The sequence below is a fragment of the Cyprinus carpio genome, chromosome B21 (assembly GCF_018340385.1).
Source record: "Cyprinus carpio isolate SPL01 chromosome B21, ASM1834038v1, whole genome shotgun sequence".
NCBI lineage: Eukaryota > Metazoa > Chordata > Actinopteri > Cypriniformes > Cyprinidae > Cyprinus > Cyprinus carpio.
In genome coordinates, this window is record NC_056617.1 from 3,243,053 (window position 1) to 3,265,067 (window position 22,015).

Below are 22,015 nucleotides of genomic sequence, written 5' to 3' on the forward strand. Positions count from 1 at the left end.
AATAATAATAATTTAGCAAAAGAAAAAAATAAACACTATACACATTTGTTTATGTTTATATATTTTTAAATAAAAAATAAACACTAAGTATTATTTTAACAAATATTTTAGAGCTGAGCGTAAGAAAAAATATTTTGTTTTATATATATATATAAATTTTATAAAAGTCACAACTCTGCTAAAATGTCTGCTAAAACTTGTGGGTAAAAAAAGACTAGAAAAAAAATGACAAAGATAGATAAAACTGATGAACAGGTAGACTTACAATAACCAGTGGATTAGCAAAACAAACACAAATTCAGAGATGTATTCGGTATTTTTTGTTTTATTTTGGCATTTCTTTGTTTGCATTTATATTAAGCAAAGTGCATCTCTTTTTCTCATCAACACATTGCACAATACATAAATAACAATGCATATAAAACTTCGTATTTACAGGTAATAATATATTTATATTTAACATAAAATACATTTTAGCTTTTATTTCACTTAAATCTTAGTCATTCATTCATTAAACAAGTCCAAGTGAGCTTCCGTTTCCATTTCTCTCGTAAAACATCCTTCGGAGAACTTCTCACGAAAAACAAAACAGAAAGACAACATAGTCCATAAAAGGTAAGGGCTAGTCCGTCTCCATGAAGGAATGGGGGTGTGGTGAGGGGGTGGGGCTCGCTGTTATCGGTTATTGAATATGACCTCCAGCCAGCAGGGGCAGCTGCTGATGAACTGCCTGGTGTAGCACTGCCCCCAGCCCTTCACGAAACTGATCTGCACGGTGAAGCCCGTTCGCGGCTGCTGGCTGAACTCATGGTCGTTGGGTCTTTGTAGGCTTCCCGCCTTCTCGAAGTCAAAGGCCTTGATGGAAAAGCCGGGAAATACTTTATGCACCAGCAGCGTACGCGAGTCAGGGTTGTCCAGTGTGGCTGACTTGATGAATATAGGGTAGCAACTCCGGTTATACACCCACACACCGTCGGGTTCGCGGCTCAGCTGGATGCCGTAGCCGATCTTGGCCCGAACCATTTGCACCAGTTGACTCTTGTTGTCGGAGGCAAGTTGGCCCAAGCAAAAGCCTGTGCCTTGAGGTAGGTCATAAAAGATGTCCAGAGATGGCTCCTGGACGGAGTAGAGACGCCCAACGCGGGTCTTTTCCTCCCAGTACGCCACCACACACCAATGAGGCTGTTCTCCACGCTCCTGAAGAGCCAGGGAATCTACAGAGAGAAAAGAAAGACGTGGTTATTCATTATGCCAGTTTAACTTTATTGAATCCCTGCTGGAAAAGCAAGGAAATCCCAGATTACCATGGTCAAACTGGTACTTGCTGGTCTACCAAGCCCACCAATGGGTAGGCCATCTAACCTAGATTATGACCAACTTGGACCAATAAGAAATTGGCTTTACTAGAGTTTCCAACAGAGTAAAAGTGAACAAAGTGTTGATTGAGGAAAAGAGCCAACTATTAATTATATCATCAAGTGAACTTCAATTAATCCCTGCTGGAAAAACGAAGAAACCAGATCAAGGCGGTTAAACTGGTACTTGCTGATCCAAGATGGTTTACAACCTCTTCCAGCCTGACCAAGATGGTCTACCAGGCTGAACCCAAAACCACCAATGGGTAGGACCGTCTAGACTAGGTTATAACCAACCTGGACCAGTAAGAACCATCAGAAACGGGCTTTACTATAGTTTCCAACAGAGTAAAAGTAAGCGAAGTGTTGATTGAGGAAGGAAAGAGAAAGATACAATTATTAATTATGACAATTTAACCTCATTAAGTGAACTTCACTGAATCCCTGCTCAAAAATCAAGAAGATGCCAGATTAAGGTGTTCAAACTAGTACTTGCTGGTCCAAGGTGGTCTACAAGCTCTGCCAGCCTGACCAAGATGGTTTACCAGGCTAAAACCAAGACCACCATTGGGTAGGCCAACTGATTAACCCTCTACAGTAGATTATGACCAACTTGGACAAGAAAGAACCATAAGATATTGGCTTCACTAGACTTTCCAACAAGAACCAAATATTATTTATACCAATTTAACTTCATCAAGTGAACTTCACAGAATCCCTGCTGGAAAAACCAGAAGATAATAGATCAAGGTGGTCAAACTGGTACTTGCTGGTCCAAGGTGGACTACTGGGCTAAAACCAAAACCATCAATAGTTTGTGACCAACTTGGACCAGTAAGATCCATCAGAAACTAGCTTTACTAGAGTTTCCAAAAGTGAACAAAGAGTTGTCAAGGAAGGAAGGAGAGAGCTGAGGAGATAAACTGACTAGATTAGATGGGAACACTAGCACAAAAAGGTAAACACACACACACACTTTCACACCAGCGCATGCCAGGAAAACCGTCCTGAGCTCTGCCAAGCATATCTTGCATCCTTAATTTCAGCGTTCACGAGAGGCAGCGACGGAATGTGAGGAATCTGCCGCCCTGCACAGAGCAGCGCCACTGGCCTCCAGCGCTTGTTTACATTAGCAGTACTGCTTATCATTTGTCTGGGCCGCCTCTGTTCCGTACGCCAACCCGAACAATGTTCTGACGTCAACACAACAATAAATCTGCAATTGTACTCGCCCTCGCCTACTAACGGCAGTTTTGACAGCGATAGGAGATAAATCCGTTGTCAACACCCATTCTGAGCTTTGTGATGTAACAATATAGAAGACACACAAAATATATAATTATGCAATGAACTTTATGCAACTTAGCTCCGCCTACAGGAAATCTCATTGGTCCACATCTTGCTCTGTATATTAAACACCATTCTTTCATGCTTTGCGCAATGTTTTTGCTTTCAGTGAAAACAAAAATTGATCTGACGTCCGGTTAGCATACAATGTTAACGTAAAGCGGTTCTTTCTTTCTTTGTCCACAGTAAAGACAGTCTCTCTTTAATCTCAGATCAGGTGAGTAGGCCATAATTTAGCAGGATAGTTAATTACGCACCAACCCAGACTAAGTTGATGACTAGAGTAGGTAAAGCCATCATTACAAACCTTACAAACATGCTTGTCTGGATATGTTACCATAGTAATACCATTATATGCTTTGAAGAGCTTACAGTGCCATTTAAGTAGCATTGTACGTGAATACAGTGATCAAACTGTATCAAGGCATATATTAAAATAGCATAGTATTACTGAGTCATAAAAAATAACGCCAAGTAAATACTTAAAATATACTGTGGAAGTACCAAGGTACAGTAATAGTGTCAGAATGATTTCTGAAGGATCATGTGACACTGAAGACTGGAGTAATGATGCTGAAAATTCAAATTTGATCACAGGAATGAATTACATTTTAAAATATATTCAAATGGATCCATTTTGTAAAATTTTTACTGTATTTTTCATTTAAAAAATGCAGTCTTGGTGAGCATAAAAGACTTTGTGAATGACAAATTGTCATTCAGATGAGCATCAAATTACACTATGTAAAAACCACAGCAATACCAATCCAATACCATGGTATATATATTAATATTTCACAGTATTACCATCACTGAAGCATAGTAGAGAACAGTGTCTACTTCCTGTTTACTATTATATGGAGGCGGCTCTTTACAAAGAGGAGCCATTATACTGACACACAACTAGCTGTTTAATGTTTAGTGTGTGTGTGGTTGCTATGCACCAGACTGATGCTATTTCAGTCTTAATAGTTGACTAGTCTCTCTGACGACACCGTGAACAGCAAGCAAACCTGAGTAACACACACACACACACACACACACAAATCATACATCAAACAGAACTCTGAGTTTGTGTGTGTGTTCAGATGACACAATGTGTTTATTCAACTAGAGCCACAACTGCACAGGTACTTGTGTGTGTGCGTGTGAACAGATTTGTGTGTATAGGTTATGGATTTACTACTGTGTGTGTGGCGTCTCTGTGTCGGTCGGTTGAATGACCACAGTGTCACCCTGAATGACATGGTGACAGCCAGACGCAGAGAGTGTCCTGAAATAGAGCGTGCAACATGACACACACACACACACACCTCATGTCTTCTACAGCCTCAAGCCTTCAGTTGATATCCTGAACTCTTTTAGTCCAAAGGCTCTCAACTAGAGCTCAATGAGTTTGTTATTGCACAGAAACAGAAACTCAAGGGTTTTCATAACAAACCGCCAAAGAAACAGACTAAATAATATTGATTTTAGCCTATTATTTTTAACATTAATATAGTAAAGAATATCAAGTGATTGTTTACAGTAAAGTTTTAATTCATACAGTAAAGATCTATTGTACAGCACTCTATTTGGAAAAAAAGCAGTCTTACTGTAAATAATAATGTATTATTTTACATTTTATGAATTCAATTGAATAGACAGGCTGTTTAATGATTAAACATTTAATTAAACAATTAAAACGTAATCCAGAAAAGTTAAAACTGAAAACACATAATTGGGAAACAATGAAACAGAATTTATGGATAAAATAAAATACAATAAAAATTAATTAAAACAGAATCCAGAAAAACAAAACGTGAAATTTATAAACAAACAAAACAGAATTCGAGAAAAAAATTAAATGGAATCCAGAAAAACTACAACAGAAAACACAGAATTTGTAAGTAAATAAACAAATAAATAAAACTGAATTTGGGAAAAAATAAAACTGATTTCACAGGGTCCTTTTAAATCTCTATCTATCCCCCCAAGCAGTTTCTTTCTTTCTCTTCTAGAGGGGACAAAACGACTCTATACACACACACACACATTCAGGGTCTTTGTTTGTGGTTGAGCTGAAGTCAAATCTCTATTTAGAGCTTTACTGCCTCAGGTAACAAACCATCCTTCCTCTGTCCACACTGGCTCCCTTTGGTCTGAGCACTCGAATACCACACACACACACACACAGAGAGAGAGTGGTGTTTTCAGCGTTCCTTGGGCAAAGTTTTTCCATTTAAGGAAACTCAGCTTTTTAAACAGTCACTTTGTACATCAAACAAACAAACAAAAAAACAGCAGAAAGTGTCTGGACATCTAATGGAATCACACACACACACACACACACACAGTCTGGAGAAGTTAATGATTATTTCTGTCTGTCTCCACACACACACACACACACACACACACACACTGGAGGGAAGTCAGTGTTTTATTGATCGTCTCTCGTCTGGCTGAGGTTCACGGGAGGCGTCGGCCTCTTTTACGACCAGCAGGAGCTCTTATCCGCTGACGGCACGCGGACGTGAATCCAGCGAGCTGCCGTGAGGTCAGAGGTCAGGGGCCTAAACCTAAACTAGTGATGACGGCAGCACACAAAGACATTCAACATGGGTGATGCGAAGTCTTCAGATGCAAGAAACACCAGTATGCAAAAACAGAGATGCAAAAAAAAAAAAAAAAAATCGAATTGCAACTTTTCTGATTTTGTACAATTTTGTGATTACATATCAATATAAAAAAAAAATATTAAACAAAATAGGAAACATTATGATTATAATATTTCACTGCAAAATAAAAAAAGTATTTAAAAAATAATAATTATTATTATTACTGTTTTTATGATTCTTGTTACTAAATAAAAACGTTAAAATAGGAAACTTTACGCCTGGAAAATATCACTGTAAAACAAAAAAATACTGTTACTGCGATTATTATTATTGCTAAATATAAATATTAAAATAAGTATCACAATTGTAATATATCACTGTAAACTGAAAAATTTAGTATTTAAGACAAAAAATATTTATTATGATTATTATTAATATCATTACTACGACTACATAAATGTAACAAAATAAAAAAACACTATTGTAACATTTCACTGTAAAATAAAAATAAGTATTCAAGCATAAAAACAATCATTTTTTAAGAAAATTATTTTAAAAATGTTACTGTTATTGTGATTATTATTATTACTAAATAAAAAACTAAACAAAATAAGAAACATTATTATTATTATAACATTGCACTGTAAAATAGAAAAATAAGTATTTAAGAATAACAATAATAATTTTATTTTACAGTACAACTGCAAAAGTACAATACTAATATTAACATTTATTTACGAAGATTTAATCTCGCAGCTTTACAACAACCTATAGAAGAAAAACGTCCACACCACAGCACCTCTTCTGGTAATTATCTGAACTACAAACAAGGGTTGTGTAGCTAAAAGTGCTAGTGCTCACATTCCTGTGCAGATGAAATGCTTGGAGACAACTGGCAGACGTTTGGGATTCGTCAGGCAAAATACCAATAGTACTAAACAAACAAACCTGGAGGCAACTTCTTTGATGTGTGTGTGTCAGTAACGGCTCTATAAATATTATCTTTTTCCTCGGGCGTCGCTATCATAACAACAATCTCACACGCGCTCCACCGAGAGACACGCAGATGGACCGATGGACGGACAGAGATGTTTGGCAGCTTCTTTGTTTGGAAGTCAATAAAGGAAACTGGCAATTAGACAGAGAGATATTACATAACCCACACACACACAGAGAGAGAGTCAGGAAGACATGCAACGCACAGGAAATACTTCACGTCGTCCTCCATTGTGCTCTAATACGTGGATCAGGCGGCTGGGATTTTACGACGCTCAGGTCGTATACTGTACGCTCGCTGTGTGGGAGTGTCGGGGCAAAGGAAACCATTTATGACATCACGTTGATTATGAGGTCAAATGTCAGCAGTTTAATTCTCTCCACTAATAAAATCTCTCTAAAATCTTCTCGCCTAAATCTGGTGTCTCGACTGATTTTATGAGTGTTGATATAGTGATCATCGGAATAACTAGCACCACTGTTCCGAATTCAGGATGTTAACAATTGCTGAGGGAAACAAATCTTTATGTTTGTGAGTGTGTGCAAAACTTTTCAAGAGAAGTTTTCAATATTTTAGATTCCACAGACCACTAATATGATCAAGCATTACTTGGAAAATATTTAGTTTCTATTAAGCTACATTATTATGTTGTTTTTCTACTCAGTATGGTACTGTAAAGTATTTATTTACTTATTTTAATCAGATTATTATTTATTTACATTTTTAGTTTATTTTTATTTTTTCTAATAATATATTTTCTATTTATTTTTTTCTCATTTATATTTATTATTTTAAACTGTTTTATGTATTATTATAAAAAAATCCCTAATTTTTATTTATTATAAACAAAATGTTGTTTTATACATTTTATTAGAATTGTTATTTATTTTAACCTGATTTTAACCTAATGAATGTTTATTTTAACCAAATTGTTATTTATTTATCTTAATTCACCTTTATATGTTTTATTCTATTTTCATTTATTTATTTTAATCAACTTTTTATTTACTTGTTTTTTATAATTATTTATTTTAGCCAATTATTTAAATCCTAATTCATTTATTTAAATCCATTTTTTTAATCTCATTCTGTTTTTTTATTTTAAATGTCTTTTATTTTAGCCAAATTTTCATTTATCTTATTCTATATTGTATTTATTTTAATTATATTTTTATTCATATTATTCCATTTTTATTTGTTTATTTTAGTGTTATTTATTTAATATTTATCATTTAATTATTTTTTACATTTTACACTATTTTTCTATAAACTTTTCCCTTCCAGACCCCGGTTTAAACAACCAGTCGAGCCTGTTGAGCGGAGACGCCCCCAGTTTTTATTCTCATTTAGACGGTAAATAATTATAGTGCGATGTTCAGTTGTTCATTGCGACCAAGCAGCCAGTAAGACCGGAGACAGTAAAAGACTTTCTGAATGAACAGATCACGTGTGTGCGTGAGAAAACATGCCGTCTGTCTCTGTGTTTAGTTATGCGATTAGATTGTGGTTTAAGAAAATATTTGCGGCTGAGGTGTCTGGATCCTGAGGGCTATGTTCCTCTTCTAGCCTTGTTTTGAAAGGGATGAAGAGCTGCAGTCAAACTCCAAGCTTGATGGTAGAGGAAGTGGCCGGGAATGAGCGAAAAGCACAACAAAGCGTTCACAGTTCAAAACATGTCGTCAAACGAAGTTGATCTGGATGTTCAACTAGCCGCTTTGTGTCATTTTCTCGTAATGTTTTCTTTCCGCTCGGCGGAGGCACCCGGGAGGCCCTACCCAAGACTCAAGGTTTTTCCTCCGAGGCATGATGTCATTTCCTGTGCTGCCCTTTCCTCCTTGGCTAACCCAAACAACCCTGGAATGAGGCACCAGGTTGCCACGGTAACAACGTTTAGGCCCCTTCTACGTTTAGAAAGGCCTGATTGTAGATCGGCGGAAACGGCTTAACTGGGTGAGATTCTTCCAAAATCTGGTCATTTGTCCACATCGAAAGCAAAAATGTTTGATATACAAGTTACGATGAGGTTCAATTGATCTGATGCAATAAATTTTGCACTCAACTATTTCTGTTTGGAAAACAAGCAAAAAAAAAAAAAAAAAAAAAACTCAAGAATAGTAGCCAACCAAAGTGCATGTGAAAATATGAAGTGTTCCCGTTTTAAAATTAGAAATGTTACCTGACATAAAAGAGATTTAAATTGAAGCATTAAAATTACTTAAAAAAGATCGAATTAAAAAATATTACAAAAACAACAGCGAACAAAAATCTCAAAAGTGCATACTAAAATTACTTAAAATGTAAACGTAAATTAGAACTTAAAATAAGTTTGTTAAAGTATTAAAACATGCATAAATAAAAACAATTTTTTTTTTTTTAAAAAAGACAAAAGCACATAAAATTACTAAACTAAAATTAAAAACATAAAAAGATCACAATAATTTACAACTGGTTAAATTTTAAATAAAAATTTACTTTAAAAAATTGGCTTAACAAAATATAAACAAATATTTAAAAAAAAGAATAAAAACAACAAACAAAACACAGAAATGTAAGCCAAAACAAAAACAAAACAAACAAAACAAAACAAAAACAAAACTTTACAAAAAGGTCTTAGTTTAGTTCATTAGATACCATGAACAACTGTTATTTTAAATATTTTTATTGATATTTTTTTTAATTTAAATATTATTTTATTGCTCACTGTTAACTAATGCATTACCTAAATGAGACATTATTGTAAAAAGTCTCTCAGCACAGGAAGTCTGTCTGTCATATTAAGGTTAACTCTTAATTTAGACTAACCAGGACAAACAGTGCTCAGACTCTCATCCCATAATCCCAAACACACACACACTCATATACAACATTTAAGTTCAAGCATGTTTCATAGCGTCTCATCACAGCGAGAGAATTCGGAGGTCAGAGAGACGCTTTCATTGGGAGTGTGTTTCCTGTGTGCCCGACTTTTCTTCCTCTGCCCCCCACCCCCTTCATCTCTCTGAGCTCCATTCACTCGTTTCAGCAGGAAAAACACACCTCTGAACGAAAAGCGGGACGCAAACGCAGTCAGAAATGTAAATGGAGTTGGAGGAGGCATTTGTCCGGGACTGAAGCACTCCATCTTTCATCCCACACACACACAAACAAGAAACCTAAAACAAATGCTGGTGGAGGCCAGGGAAAGGGAGCAGCATACACACACACACACACACACACACACACACTGAATGCAGTATTTTAACATGTGTTTATGTAAAGCTTCCATCATTTAACCGTTCTTATCTGAAAACCCATCTAAAGACCCTTCACACACACACACACACACACACACACACTCCGCCCAGCGCTGAATTAAACACCATCATAAAAACTCTTTAAAGTCACTGTAATGAGAAGCATCTGTATGCAGGAACGCGGCCTAGACCAAACAAATCTCTCTCTCTCTCTCTCTCTCTCTCTCTCTCTCTCTCTCTCAGGGTCTCTCGTAAACACAATCAGAGCTCAGGACCAGGTTTGGTCTACTAAAGGACAACATTCACAAACACATACGATACACCCCTGTTTCCAGTGCAAAGTCAACATGAAACCAGTGCTGGTATTGTTAACTAAAATTCAACTAATAAATGTTTTTTTCGTTCATTGAAATAAAACTGAAATGAAATATAAATATCTGTAAAAAACTAAAATAAAAAATAGAAATGTTGCCTTGGCTGCTAACTAAAATAAGGTAACATGACATTAGTAATGTTTAAGAATTAAAAATCATTTAAGTTATTGAAATAAAGTAAAAAATAAAATATAAATACTATATAAGAAACCTAAACAAAAATTAGAAATGTTGTCTTAGTTATTTACGGAGATAAAATAAGTTTAAATACTTATATGACTAAAACTATATATATATATATATATATATATATATATATATATATATATATATATATATATATATATATATATATATATATATATATATATATATATATATATATATATATATATAATATATACTAAATAAGGAAAAAAAAACATGCATTAATAAAAATGACAAAAGCAAAATATTTTAATTAGAAATGTTGGCTTGGCTATTGATTGAAATAAAGTAAGTTGAATATTAAAATGAAAAATATATATATTTAATTAAATATAAATATACAAATAAACACAGTAACAAAAATGACAAAAGCGAAATATTAACAAAATACATTAATAAAAATGGAAAAAATTACAATGCGACATGTTGCCTTGACATTTAACTGAAATAAATGGAATAAAATATTACAAAAATGTATACAAAAATAAAAAGGTGCATAACAATTAATAAAACAAACTAAAATTTAAAAATAAATTATAAAAATAAATGCTAATTCAAAACAATATTAAATAGAACACAAGTATTCATTTATTTGGTCATTTATTTATTTATAATAGAATAATAATACTACTACTTTTCTGTACTGTGTTTCTGATCAAACAGCTTTGATTGATTTAAATTGGTAAAAAAAGCCTACATAGCTAGTTGTCTATTAGTTAACATCTTCCAACAGACTGCATGGCCTTGCAGACATCAGTGGATCAGGAAGGTATTTTTAGATGCACAGGAAGTTACAACATTTTGATGAAAGATTACACAGACAAATGCCTGTTCTTTGGAACTATGTGCATGATATGATCAGGTATGTGCATTAAATATTTCATGTTGACTTTAGCACTTTGTGATTACTTGTTTTTGTGGTGTTTGCTAGTTTTAGAAGATGATATAAGAAATACTTTCAAAATGAATCTTTCAACCCTCTCTCTTCGAGATCCTCAGCTCCTTTTAGGATTCAACAAATCAGCACAAACGGGTTCAGAGACGGTCTTGAGCTCTTACCTGAGAACCCCATAGGGGCCGAATACGCCGTTCCTCCAGTTTCAGTGGAAGCAGGCACAGAACCTGGAGAATCTGCGGAGAAACAGAGTGACAGCTGTCAATCACAGGGTTAAAAGACCCGCCCAGTTCTTAGGACAGAAATACAGATCGGCCTCCTTCCGGGTCGAATCGTTTGAATCCAGCAGACGTTCATTTTCCTGCTCCTTCCACTTTTCTGTCATGCAAAATAAATAGAGTTTCTGAGGTTGAAGTCTGCGCCAAGAAATCTAGCGAGAGCGGCTGCGCTCTAATAGCAATACACTGTTTAGCAGGATATACTCCATCCAGTCAAAAACAACGAGCCAGTCAGGAAATAGCAGCAGCCTTGAAAACTGTGTACAGTAAATTTTCTAATTGGCGTGCGAGCAGACAGGAAAAACTCCCTTTCGCTCCCTCTTTCATGTTAACCCTTTAATAAACGGGGCTGGAATATTGTCTCCATATGTTCGGATCCAACGACAGTATCCCGGAGTTACTGTGATCAAACAACTGCAGGAGAAAGTGCATCAGTCACAATGAAAGCTCCCAACGCAGATCACTTACCGTGGTAATTTATGGTAAAGATAATCATAGATCTGATTCAGAGCAGTTTAGCTAGCACACGCTTTGTTTATGTTAACAAAGATAAGGAGTCAGAAACTTAAGGTTTCTAAAGGAACAGGCTAATGCTAACTTGAAGTACTTTTCCAAATGCCAAGCTTGGGATTTTGAAAACACCTCAAAAGTTAGCATTAGCCTGTCTTACGATCTTTAACAAGACCTCTCATCGAATTAGCTTTTGCAAGGTTCTGCTAAAGGCGCTGACTGAATTATTAAACCTGAATAATTTCATAGTAAATAGTCCATTTTGTTCAAAGTCTTTACACGAACTAGTATTCTAGACGCGATGAAACCGTTTCCCAAAACAGATCAAGAAATAAACACTTACATAGTGATTTCCGGTAAATTTATGGTAAATTTGGAGCAGTTTAGCCAATATTTGGTTTATGCTAACAAAGAAGTGAGAAACTCTAGGGTTAAATAGCTAAAACAACAGGCTAATGCTAATTTGCGAGGTGCTTTTCAAAATCCCAAGTGTCTAACCCTAATCCACAAGTTAGCCTGTATTACCATATTTAACATCAAATTAGCTTTGTTTAAATGTTTTTGTGAAACACTTACTGACTAAATGTAGGATTAAACATGAATAATTTTAATGGCTTTACATAAACCAGAGTCTAATGTTGTAAATCCCAAAATAAATATAAATAATGATAAAATAGTAAAGTTCACAAATACATGCATAGCTCATAGCGACATCTAATGTCTAATTTGTTTTCCTGAAATTGGGGTTCACAAACCGCAAGGACGTCACGAGTTAATGAAAAGCTACCAATTGATTAAATTTAAAATAAAGAAATAAATCAATTTAAAATAAAAACAATCAAAATTAAACACTTACTAAAAATTGTAAATATTTGATGTTATGTAACCATTCACCAATATCACAAAATTTTGGGAATCGCTTCTCTCGGGAGATTTCCGTTGACATCTAAGACATATCGTTGATTTACTATGAGTTTTTTTGGACGTGTACCACGGTGACATCCTACAACATGAAAAGATGATGAGTTTTTAAGTTTAACATTAGAGAGTATTTCCCAAAATGAGTCGATTTGTGAGCATAAATTGTGAAATGGTGTCACTTTCGGAAGCAACCTTGGGAGTTGGACACATTCCCTGAGCTGTGGTCAGTCTAATGAGACACACGGTCAAACCTGAACCTGACCACAAAGAGAGAGAGAGAGAGAGTGTGAGCGAGGAAAAGACGTGGGATCAAGCAGCAGCTTCAAACAAGTTGTGATTCATTCTCCAGGGGGAGCAAAAACAGCTTGTCCGTCTTGGACCATTCAGTCCATCACGAGCACAAGTTCCACCCAGTGACTACACTGAAACCTTCAGAGATCCAAACGTCTTTAAGACTCAAATCAGACGAGTCTAGCGTGCAAACGGATCGCGTGACGCGGCTGAAATGTCAACCACAATCTCCGCATTTGCAAGTCAACTGAACCCTTCTAGAATTTATCAAAGCTAACGACGTTTCACTAGCTCTTGGCGAAAGTTTGCTTTCTTTTGTCATTATAAGTGTGAATGTTTGCGTCTGAGAGCTGAAAGTGATTGATATGCAAATTGCGCTTGCATCAACGGCCGTTTCGTCGCACCTAGACATCAACAACGTGTGAATGTGAGAGTCAAACTGTCTCCCTCGTCCTGACGTTATCAACGAGACACACACACACACACACACTCGAATAAGTGACGAATAACTTCCTCCCAGCATTCAGCGTCACTCTCTCTTTCAGTCAGAGAAAATCGCCCGTCTTCTATTGTTCTCTGTCTCGCGTCCAAGAGCCAAACGCAGCTAATGGAAGTGTGTGTGTGTGTGTGTGTGTGTGTGTGTGTCCTCACAGGAAATGTCCTCCCCAAACTGGCTTTCCTGTCCTCCACCGCAGAGCCTTTTCTCGTTCACATTCTTGCTTTCTCTCTCAGTCGCTCCGAAACCCCAAACTGATTCATAAAAGAAGAATGACTCAAGGATCGAGAGCCAATGTCAGTCAGCGTAGAGTCGTTCCCACACACACACACGTAACTATAAACAACATCGAGACGCACAAATTTGGGCTCAAAGAAAGCATTTCGAAACAGTCACTCGTCGAAGCTGGGCTGAATTTCTCAATGCGTAAGTGATACTGTTTAACTGAGCAGTTTTGGCCGGGATTGAGAAGGATCTTTACGGGGCGATCGGCAGGAAATCTAATCCGGGACGCCGCCAAACACAACACGCTTATCTGAAGCCAATATACAGGACATGCTCAAGAGCCAAACGGCATTATGGGTAGAGAGAAAGCAAACGCTCAGAGGAAAGACGCAAAGCGACACTCCCAAAACCTCAGATTAATTCGCCAGATAAATCAGCTCTCTCAGCTTTTCCTTTATGTGATCCACGTTTCCGAACTCCTCGCAAACATTCAAACCACTTGCAACATTCGGACCAAACAACAACCAAACAACAAATCATTACCATATTCATATACTGTGCTATTTATGCATTTACTCCAATTGCGAGCACTTAGCATTTTAGAGAAGTGATAGTTAAGTATGGTAATCATTCAGTAATGTGGTAGAAACATGAAAAAGCATGCCACAAAATGATTACTATCTTCATATACCACATTATTACCATGGTACAATGTTTAAACAGCATTGCAAACTTACTAAGATTTACAAAACAGTATCATTACATACAGCAGGGTACTAAATGATTACCATATTCATGCACCATGGTATTTATGTGGTAAAAACACCATGGTATTACCACTGTACATGTCCAAAACCTTCACTGCATGCAATTTTAAACTCAAACAAAACTTTTTGAAGTCTCCACATCTGCTTAAATATAAGATGAAACTTAAACACACCAGGAGGTTTAAGAAAATTGGTGGGATGGTATTTAAATGGACAGGATACCATGGTATTAAAAACTTGCATTCTCAAACTAATGATTTTAAAGATTGCACATTGGCTTAAATTTAAGATAAATCTTACACATACCAAACTGTTTAAGAAAATTGGTGGAATGGTATTTAAATGGTGAGAATACCATTGTATTACCATAGTAAATGTCCAAAATTGTTAACTGCAAGCTTTTTTTAAGTAAAATTAAACTTTTTGAAGACTCCACATCTGTTTACATGTAAAATAAATCTTAAAATTAAAACATAATTGCAAGGAGTTTTCAATTCAAACTATATTTATTTATTTATTTTAAGATTCCAAATCTGCTTAAATGTTACTGATACTGAGAATGCCATGGTATTGCCATAGTACATGTGCAAAAAAACCCTTTACATCTGCTTAAATTCAAGATGAAACTTCAACTTACCAGGTGGTTTAAGAAAATCGGTGGGATATCTTGAGTACGGGGGTGGGGGGGATTCTGGAGGAGAAGAGAGAGAGAGAGAGAGAGGCCGTGAGTGGAGATGTGGGCTGATGATAAGGCCTGGCATTCTCTGGGAAAAGTGTTTGTGTAGTGCTGAGGGTTACAGGCAGGACAGCTCTGATAAACACACGGCCGCCTGGCGCCAGACTCCACACACACACACACACACACGCGCACACACACACACACTGATCACTGCAAACTAACTTCACTGAACACTGGGGCCTCCGGCGGGTTTCACATGAACAACCACAGACTGGAGGTCCAGCTGAAAACTCTGTTGCATTTATCCACATGGAAACACAACATTCATCACTGTATAAGAAGAATCATTTTAATCTGAGCTCATACCAAGACACTTATTTGATGAAACTAGCAAACAGCCCACATATGATGAATGTAAGAATGTGCATTATCTGTCAAAAAGATTAATTGTATTTATCTTTATACATAATATAGAGAGGTTATATATGAAGGGCTTATTTGCAAAGACAGATAACTCCGTTTTTATTAATTTTCATAAATCATGTTTTTTATATTTTGTAGTTATTATTATTTAATCACAACAACCCAGCTGCAGTTTAAATTGATATCAACTGGAATGCAGGATTAAAAAAAAAAAAAAACATGATTTTTGAAAACGAAGTTATCTATTTTTGCAAATGAACTATTCATATATAACAGAATAAAATGCGAATTCCTAACAATCAAACTCTTGATGACAATTTTAATGTTACTAAATATAAATTACTTATCTTTTTTTCTCTATTCTATTCCATTCTATTCTATTATGATCTTCTGCACATGAAAGCCAAAATAATGTTTAGTGGAAACCTTTTCTCTATTAGCCTACTAAACACACACACAAACATACATACATGCATATATAAATATATATATAAACATGATATGTGTTATGATAGTACCACATAAGCACTATATGAAACATTTACAACAACCAGAATAATTTTAGTTCAAATCCGCTACATTATTCTGTTCTATTCCATTCTAGGCTGTAATTTTTAAACGAGCACTCAGTATAGAGAAGGCAGAATAAGCCTCTAATGTGTTTTCTAACTCGCGTTCCCGAGTTAGCACACTGTTTCTGAAAGCAGCTCTAGAGTTTGTGAAGGGATCTCTCAGTCTGCTCATATGATGCGGGTTGTGGTAATCGAGCTCCGGGTTGATTTTCCCGTAAGATTCACAGCAAGAGAGTCTCTTTAATTCCGAGGAATGCCGGAGGTCCGGCCACCGGAACACCTTGTAGAGCAGCAGCGGCAGCGGGAACGACTGCTGACCCAGTCTGGCGTCCGCTTTCCCCGGCAGGAGGAGGCAGGGGCTCCGCGCCCCGCCGCGGGACTCCACCGCCTGCAGGAGCACCTCCAGCTGCTTCTCCTTGATCTTCTTCAGGATCGAGTACGTCAGCGCCTTCAGTTCGGCCTCGGTGCCGGGGTTAGGCTTACTGGCGCCCGGTTTCCCGAGGCAGCAGCCCGCGGCGCCGCCGGTGTCCGCGTCTCCGTCGCCCTCCGCGGGCGCACGGCTCCTCCAGAGTCGCCTGACGAGCCCCGATCGTTTGGTCCTGAACATGCGGGACGACAAGAGGGTTCCCCGGCTACAAAACGGCCATTTTGTCCGCAAGTCATGAAGATCCGGAGGTCCGAATCCACAGGCGCAGAGCAGACGGCGGAGAAACGGCGAGCAGGAGAAGCGGACGCGATCCGTTTCATACGCCAGACTTTACTATTTCACCTCACGGAATCCAAAAGGGAAAAGCTGAAACGACTGTCTGGGTTTGCTGGAAACGATCTCGGATCTGATGTCAGTGCGCAATCATCGGAACCGATCCGCGAGAGACGAGTTCGGTCGTAATCCACAGCGATCGCTCGGCTCGGGGATGATTAATCTGCCGTTTACTTCGTTTGACATCAAATCTGCAGCTCGGATCGGACTGACAAAAGCCGTTAAATCCACATCAGACCCCGCTGAAGAAAACCTCTCACGACAATTCGCACGGTACGATAATACAACGCTCGAAATATCCACAAATATCCGTCTCCAGAGCGCACACGCGGGACGTTTCCGAGTCGATGAAGAACTGAAGGACTGAGCGCGAGCTGAAGATCAGACGCCTGTCTCTCTCTCTCTGTGTGTGTGTGTGTGTGTGTGTGTGTGTGTGTGTGTCCGCGTCTCTCATTGGCGCGTCGGGGGTCATGTGATTGTCTAGACACCCTGTCGCTTTAAAAAAAGAAAAAAAAAGAAGACCAGGCAGGAAAAAGTGATTGTGTTGCGCAAACATAAAACAAAGTAACATGTACCCTCAGACTGACACATGGGACGCGGATTTTATAAAGTTACTGCGTAACAGATACAATAAGAGTGTGTTTGTGCTGGTTGTGTTGTTGTGCTATGAAGTCTCATTTAGGGAAACACACACGCACACACACACACACACACTGGCGCCAGGCGCGCAGGTAAATTCATATGAAGAATGAAACACACTCTGAAAATAAACACAAACTCAACAAATGGTTATGATGCAATCATGACATGTTTAGATGGAAACACATTTCTTGTAAGTAAATTGCGAAATTTGAATACAAATATGCTGTATTAACATAAAAAGAATAGGCCTACATATGCATATAATATACGTTATCTAAATTAGACTTTGGAACAAAAGAGTAAATTATTCTTCTTTTTGTAAATTGTTTTTATTTATAATATTACTTGTAAAATTATTTGATCGATTATATTAATTTTATTTGAGCTAATTATTATTTACTATTATTACTGTATATTTTATTATAATTAATAATTTATCAACAATTATTATTATTATTATTATAAAAAATATTATTTAATATTAATTATTATATTATGTAAATATATTAAAAGCATTTTTTTAATAAAAATATTTTATTAACATTAATATTCTTGTTATACACTATATGTACATTGTTTTTTATAATGTATGTGATATTTAGATGTTGGAAAAATACTTTAATTGTTTTAATAATAGCAACAATAATAATTATTATTGTATGGGCAGTGTTTGTAAACGAGTGAACATGTTACTGTCTGTATTTAAGAACTCATGAACTGCTGCCGCCTATTGGTGAGAAATATTTCACATTGTCAAAGTACACACACACACACACACACTTTTCTGAGGATGTGCAGGGTTTTGTTCTCTCACAGAGTGACGCTTCTGTCTCATGAACAGCTCGTCTGTCTGCTGTTCCTCTCAGACTCTGAACAGTTTTGCGGGGTTTTTAAGGAATGAAGGGGTCGCGACCTCTGATCAATGGCGCGCGCCGCGTGACAGACGGGATGCGTGCGCGCTCACAATGACTGTAGTGACGCAATCAGAGCTGCGTGCCTCTTTTCACAATGACGTCACGACGGGAACGCGAACCTGCCACGGTTCCACACAATGAATGAATAAAATAAGTGAAAGAAACAACTTCAGACTTCACGTCATTCCATAATAGACAGAGAGAGAGAGAGAGAGAGAGAGAGCATCACTACAGGGCATCAGAGAAGATGACGATGATGATGATTGGCTGCTGTTGTTCGTGGATGAAGATCTGCTGCGGTCACACCAGCACTAGTGTCTGTCTATCAATCTTTAATAAATACATTTTGGTTTTATTTAATTATTTTATATGATTTCTAATTCGTTTTTTATTTATATTTTGATTATTTATTTATATTTTTTTTTTATTTTTTTATTATTTTTTTAATATTATTTTTTTTTTTTTTTTTTATATATATTTTATTATATTTTATGAAAATTTTCAGTCCTTGATTTACTGTTATTTAAATAAATCTTTTATTGTTTTCTACTTATTTTTATTTATTTCCTTAATTTATCATGAATTCTTGTATGCTTTTATTTATTTCATACATTTGTTTAAATTGTGTGAAACAAAAGCCCTATGTCAGGTATTTCTGAGTTTTGGCAACACTGAGTGACCTGTGAGGGAATGACATTCATGACTCCAGGCATAAAAACAGCTGTTTATTTATCAAACATGGACTCACCTGATAGATCAGTAAGAAACTACATGAAGCTCAGATGGAGAACAGCTCAGCTCAAACTCTGACCAGATCTCACGGACGTCACTCCACTGGAGGAACCAGAAGCAGTTTTATGTGCTTCATGGCCTGATAAACGAATCAGTCTTTCTTAGAAGTAAAAACACCTATAAACTGTCTACATGTGCAGCATAAACTCCAGCATGTGTTCACATTGTTTAGCAATAGTGATTTTTATTTTGTAGTGATAATTCTGAGCATTTTTTTTGTCATAGTTTATGAGCAATTTTTTAACAATAGCTCTGAGTGATTTTTATTTATATATTTATTGATATATTTTTATTTTTTGCAATAGTTCTGAGCGAGTTGTATATTTTTGAAGCGATAGTTCAGAGCAATTTTTTTCAGCAGTAATTCTGAACAATATTTTTTTTTAGCAATAGTTAGTGAATTTTATTTTCAGCGATAGTTCTGAGCGATTTATATTTTTTGCAATCGTTCTAAGCAATTTGTATTTTTTTGCGATCATTCTGAGCTATTTATATTTTTTGCAATCATTCGGAGCGATTTTAATTTTTTTGCGATAGCTCTGAGCGATTTTAATTTTTTTGCGATAGCTCTGAGCAGTTTTTATTTTTTTGACAGTTCTGAGCTATTTTTATATTTTTGCGATCGTTCTGAGCTATTTTTATTTTTTGCGATAGCTCTGAGTGATTTATATTTTTTGCGATCATTTGGAGCGATTTTAATTTTTTTGTGATAGCTCTGAGCGATATTTATTTTTTTGCGATAGCTCAGAGCGATTTTAATTTTTTTGCGATAGCTCGGAGCGACTTATTTTTTTCAATAGCTCTGAGCAATTTTTAGTTTTTGCAATTGTTCTGAGTGATTAAAATTTTCTTGCGATAGCTCTGAGCAATTTTTTTTGCGATAACTGGGCTTTTTTTTTTGCGATCATTCTGAGAGATTTTTATTTTTTGCGATAGCTTTGAGCGATTTTTATTTTTTTGCGATAGCTCTGAGCAATTTTTAGTTTTTGCAATTGTTCTGAGTGATTAAATTTTTTTTGTGATAGCTCTGAGCAATTTTTTTTGCGATAACTGGGCATTTTTTTTGTGATCATTCGGAGCGATTTAAATTTTTTTGTGATAGCTTGGAGCGATTTTTATTTTTTGTGATCCTTCTGAGAGATTTAAATTTTTTGCGATAGCTTTGAGCAATTTTTATTTTTTGCGATAGCTTTGAGCGATTTTTATTTTTGCAATCATTCTGAGCGATTTAATTTTTTTTGCGATAGCTCTGAGCAATTTTTTTTTGCGATAACTGGGCATTTTTTTGCAATCATTCAGAGCGATTTTAATTTTTTTGTGATAGCTTGGAGCGATTTTTATTTTTTGTGATCATTCTGAGCGATTTTTATTTCTTGCGATAGCGTTTGAGCGATTTTTATTTTTTTGCGATAGCTCTGAGCAATTGTTAGCAATTTTTTTTGCGATAACTGGGCTTTTTTTTGCGATCATTCGGAGCGATTTTAATTTTTTTGTGATAGCTTGGAGCGATTTTTATTTTTTGTGATCCTTCTGAGAGATTTAAATTTTTTGCGATAGCTTTGAGCGATTTTTATTTTTTGCGATAGCTTTGAGCGATTTTTATTTTTGCAATCATTCTGAGCGATTTAATTTTTTTTGCGATAGCTCTGAGCAATTTTTTTTTGCGATAACTGGGCATTTTTTTTGTGATCATTCAGAGCGATTTCGATTTTAATTTTTTTGTGATAGCTTGGAGCGATTTTTATTTTTTGTGATCATTCTGAGCGATTTTTATTTCTTGCGATAGCTTTGAGCGATTTTTATTTTTTTGCGATAGCTCTGAGCAATTTTTTTTGCGATAACTGGGCTTTTTTTTGCGATCATTCGGAGCGATTTTAATTTTTTTGTGATAGCTTGGAGCGATTTTTATTTTTTGTGATCATTCTGAGCGATTTTTATTTTTTGCGATAGCTTTGAGCGATTTTTATTTTTGCAATCGTTCTGAGCGATTTAATGTTTTTTTCTGTTTATCTGAACAGGTATGTAAATAGGTATGAAAACTAATAAAAATGACAATCATATAAAATTATTAAACTAAATTTAATTGGCTAAGTTTAAAAACTTAATGAAATCAGAAAATATACAAATAAAAGTTCATTCAAAATAGTATAACTGAATTTGAAAAATGCACAAAATATGATCATTGTTTTGCGCAGCTTGTCAGTAAACAACGGCTCTGTGTAGTAAATGCTGATCCATGTGAAAGCACGCATGTGTAGAGATTTACCACTGATTACAGAACCGGGTTTTCTGACGAGATGCGCATTAAATATCGTGTGATATTTATCATGCATACCTAATAAATATTAAATAGCACTGACATCCCTGGCTTAGAGCGACTATTCAACCAGCTTCCTAACAGATGTGGTTGTCCAGCGCTATCAGTGTAAAAGCCTGCATGTTAAAGATGGGCCTCTCCTCACAATCACTGCAGCACTTTCATGTGTTCAGCCTCTCTGAATGTATGTAATTACCTCATATAATTACCCTGCTGTATAGAAGAACACAAGCTACATGAAACTACGGCTAATGGAGCCGCTATAAGGGCCGATGCGGCCCCTATACCGACAGAAGAGAGATTTAGAGAGCTAGAAGAGGACATTTACTGAACTTGAAAGCCAAACTGATGGAACGAAAGCAGAAGAATCACGTTACTGAGAGGTTTGACGGAAGAAAACACAACAGCAGGGAAGTGTGTGCG

The 22,015-nt window shown here is 36.2% G+C and overlaps 1 protein-coding gene across 1 annotated transcript; it reads right to left on the reverse strand.

Moving 5' to 3' along the window:
- Window positions 1-307: 307 nt before the first annotated feature.
- On the reverse strand, window positions 308-17,341 carry smad7 (SMAD family member 7). Its single transcript, XM_042747584.1, has 4 exons — window positions 16,323-17,341; window positions 15,131-15,189; window positions 11,170-11,241; window positions 308-1,214 (listed from the first exon to the last, which is right to left on the reverse strand). The coding sequence occupies exons 1-4, from the start codon at window positions 16,772-16,774 to the stop codon at window positions 676-678; spliced, it is 1,122 nt and encodes a 373-aa protein (XP_042603518.1). The 5' UTR covers window positions 16,775-17,341; the 3' UTR covers window positions 308-675.
- Between the last annotated feature and the right edge of the window lie 4,674 nt (window positions 17,342-22,015).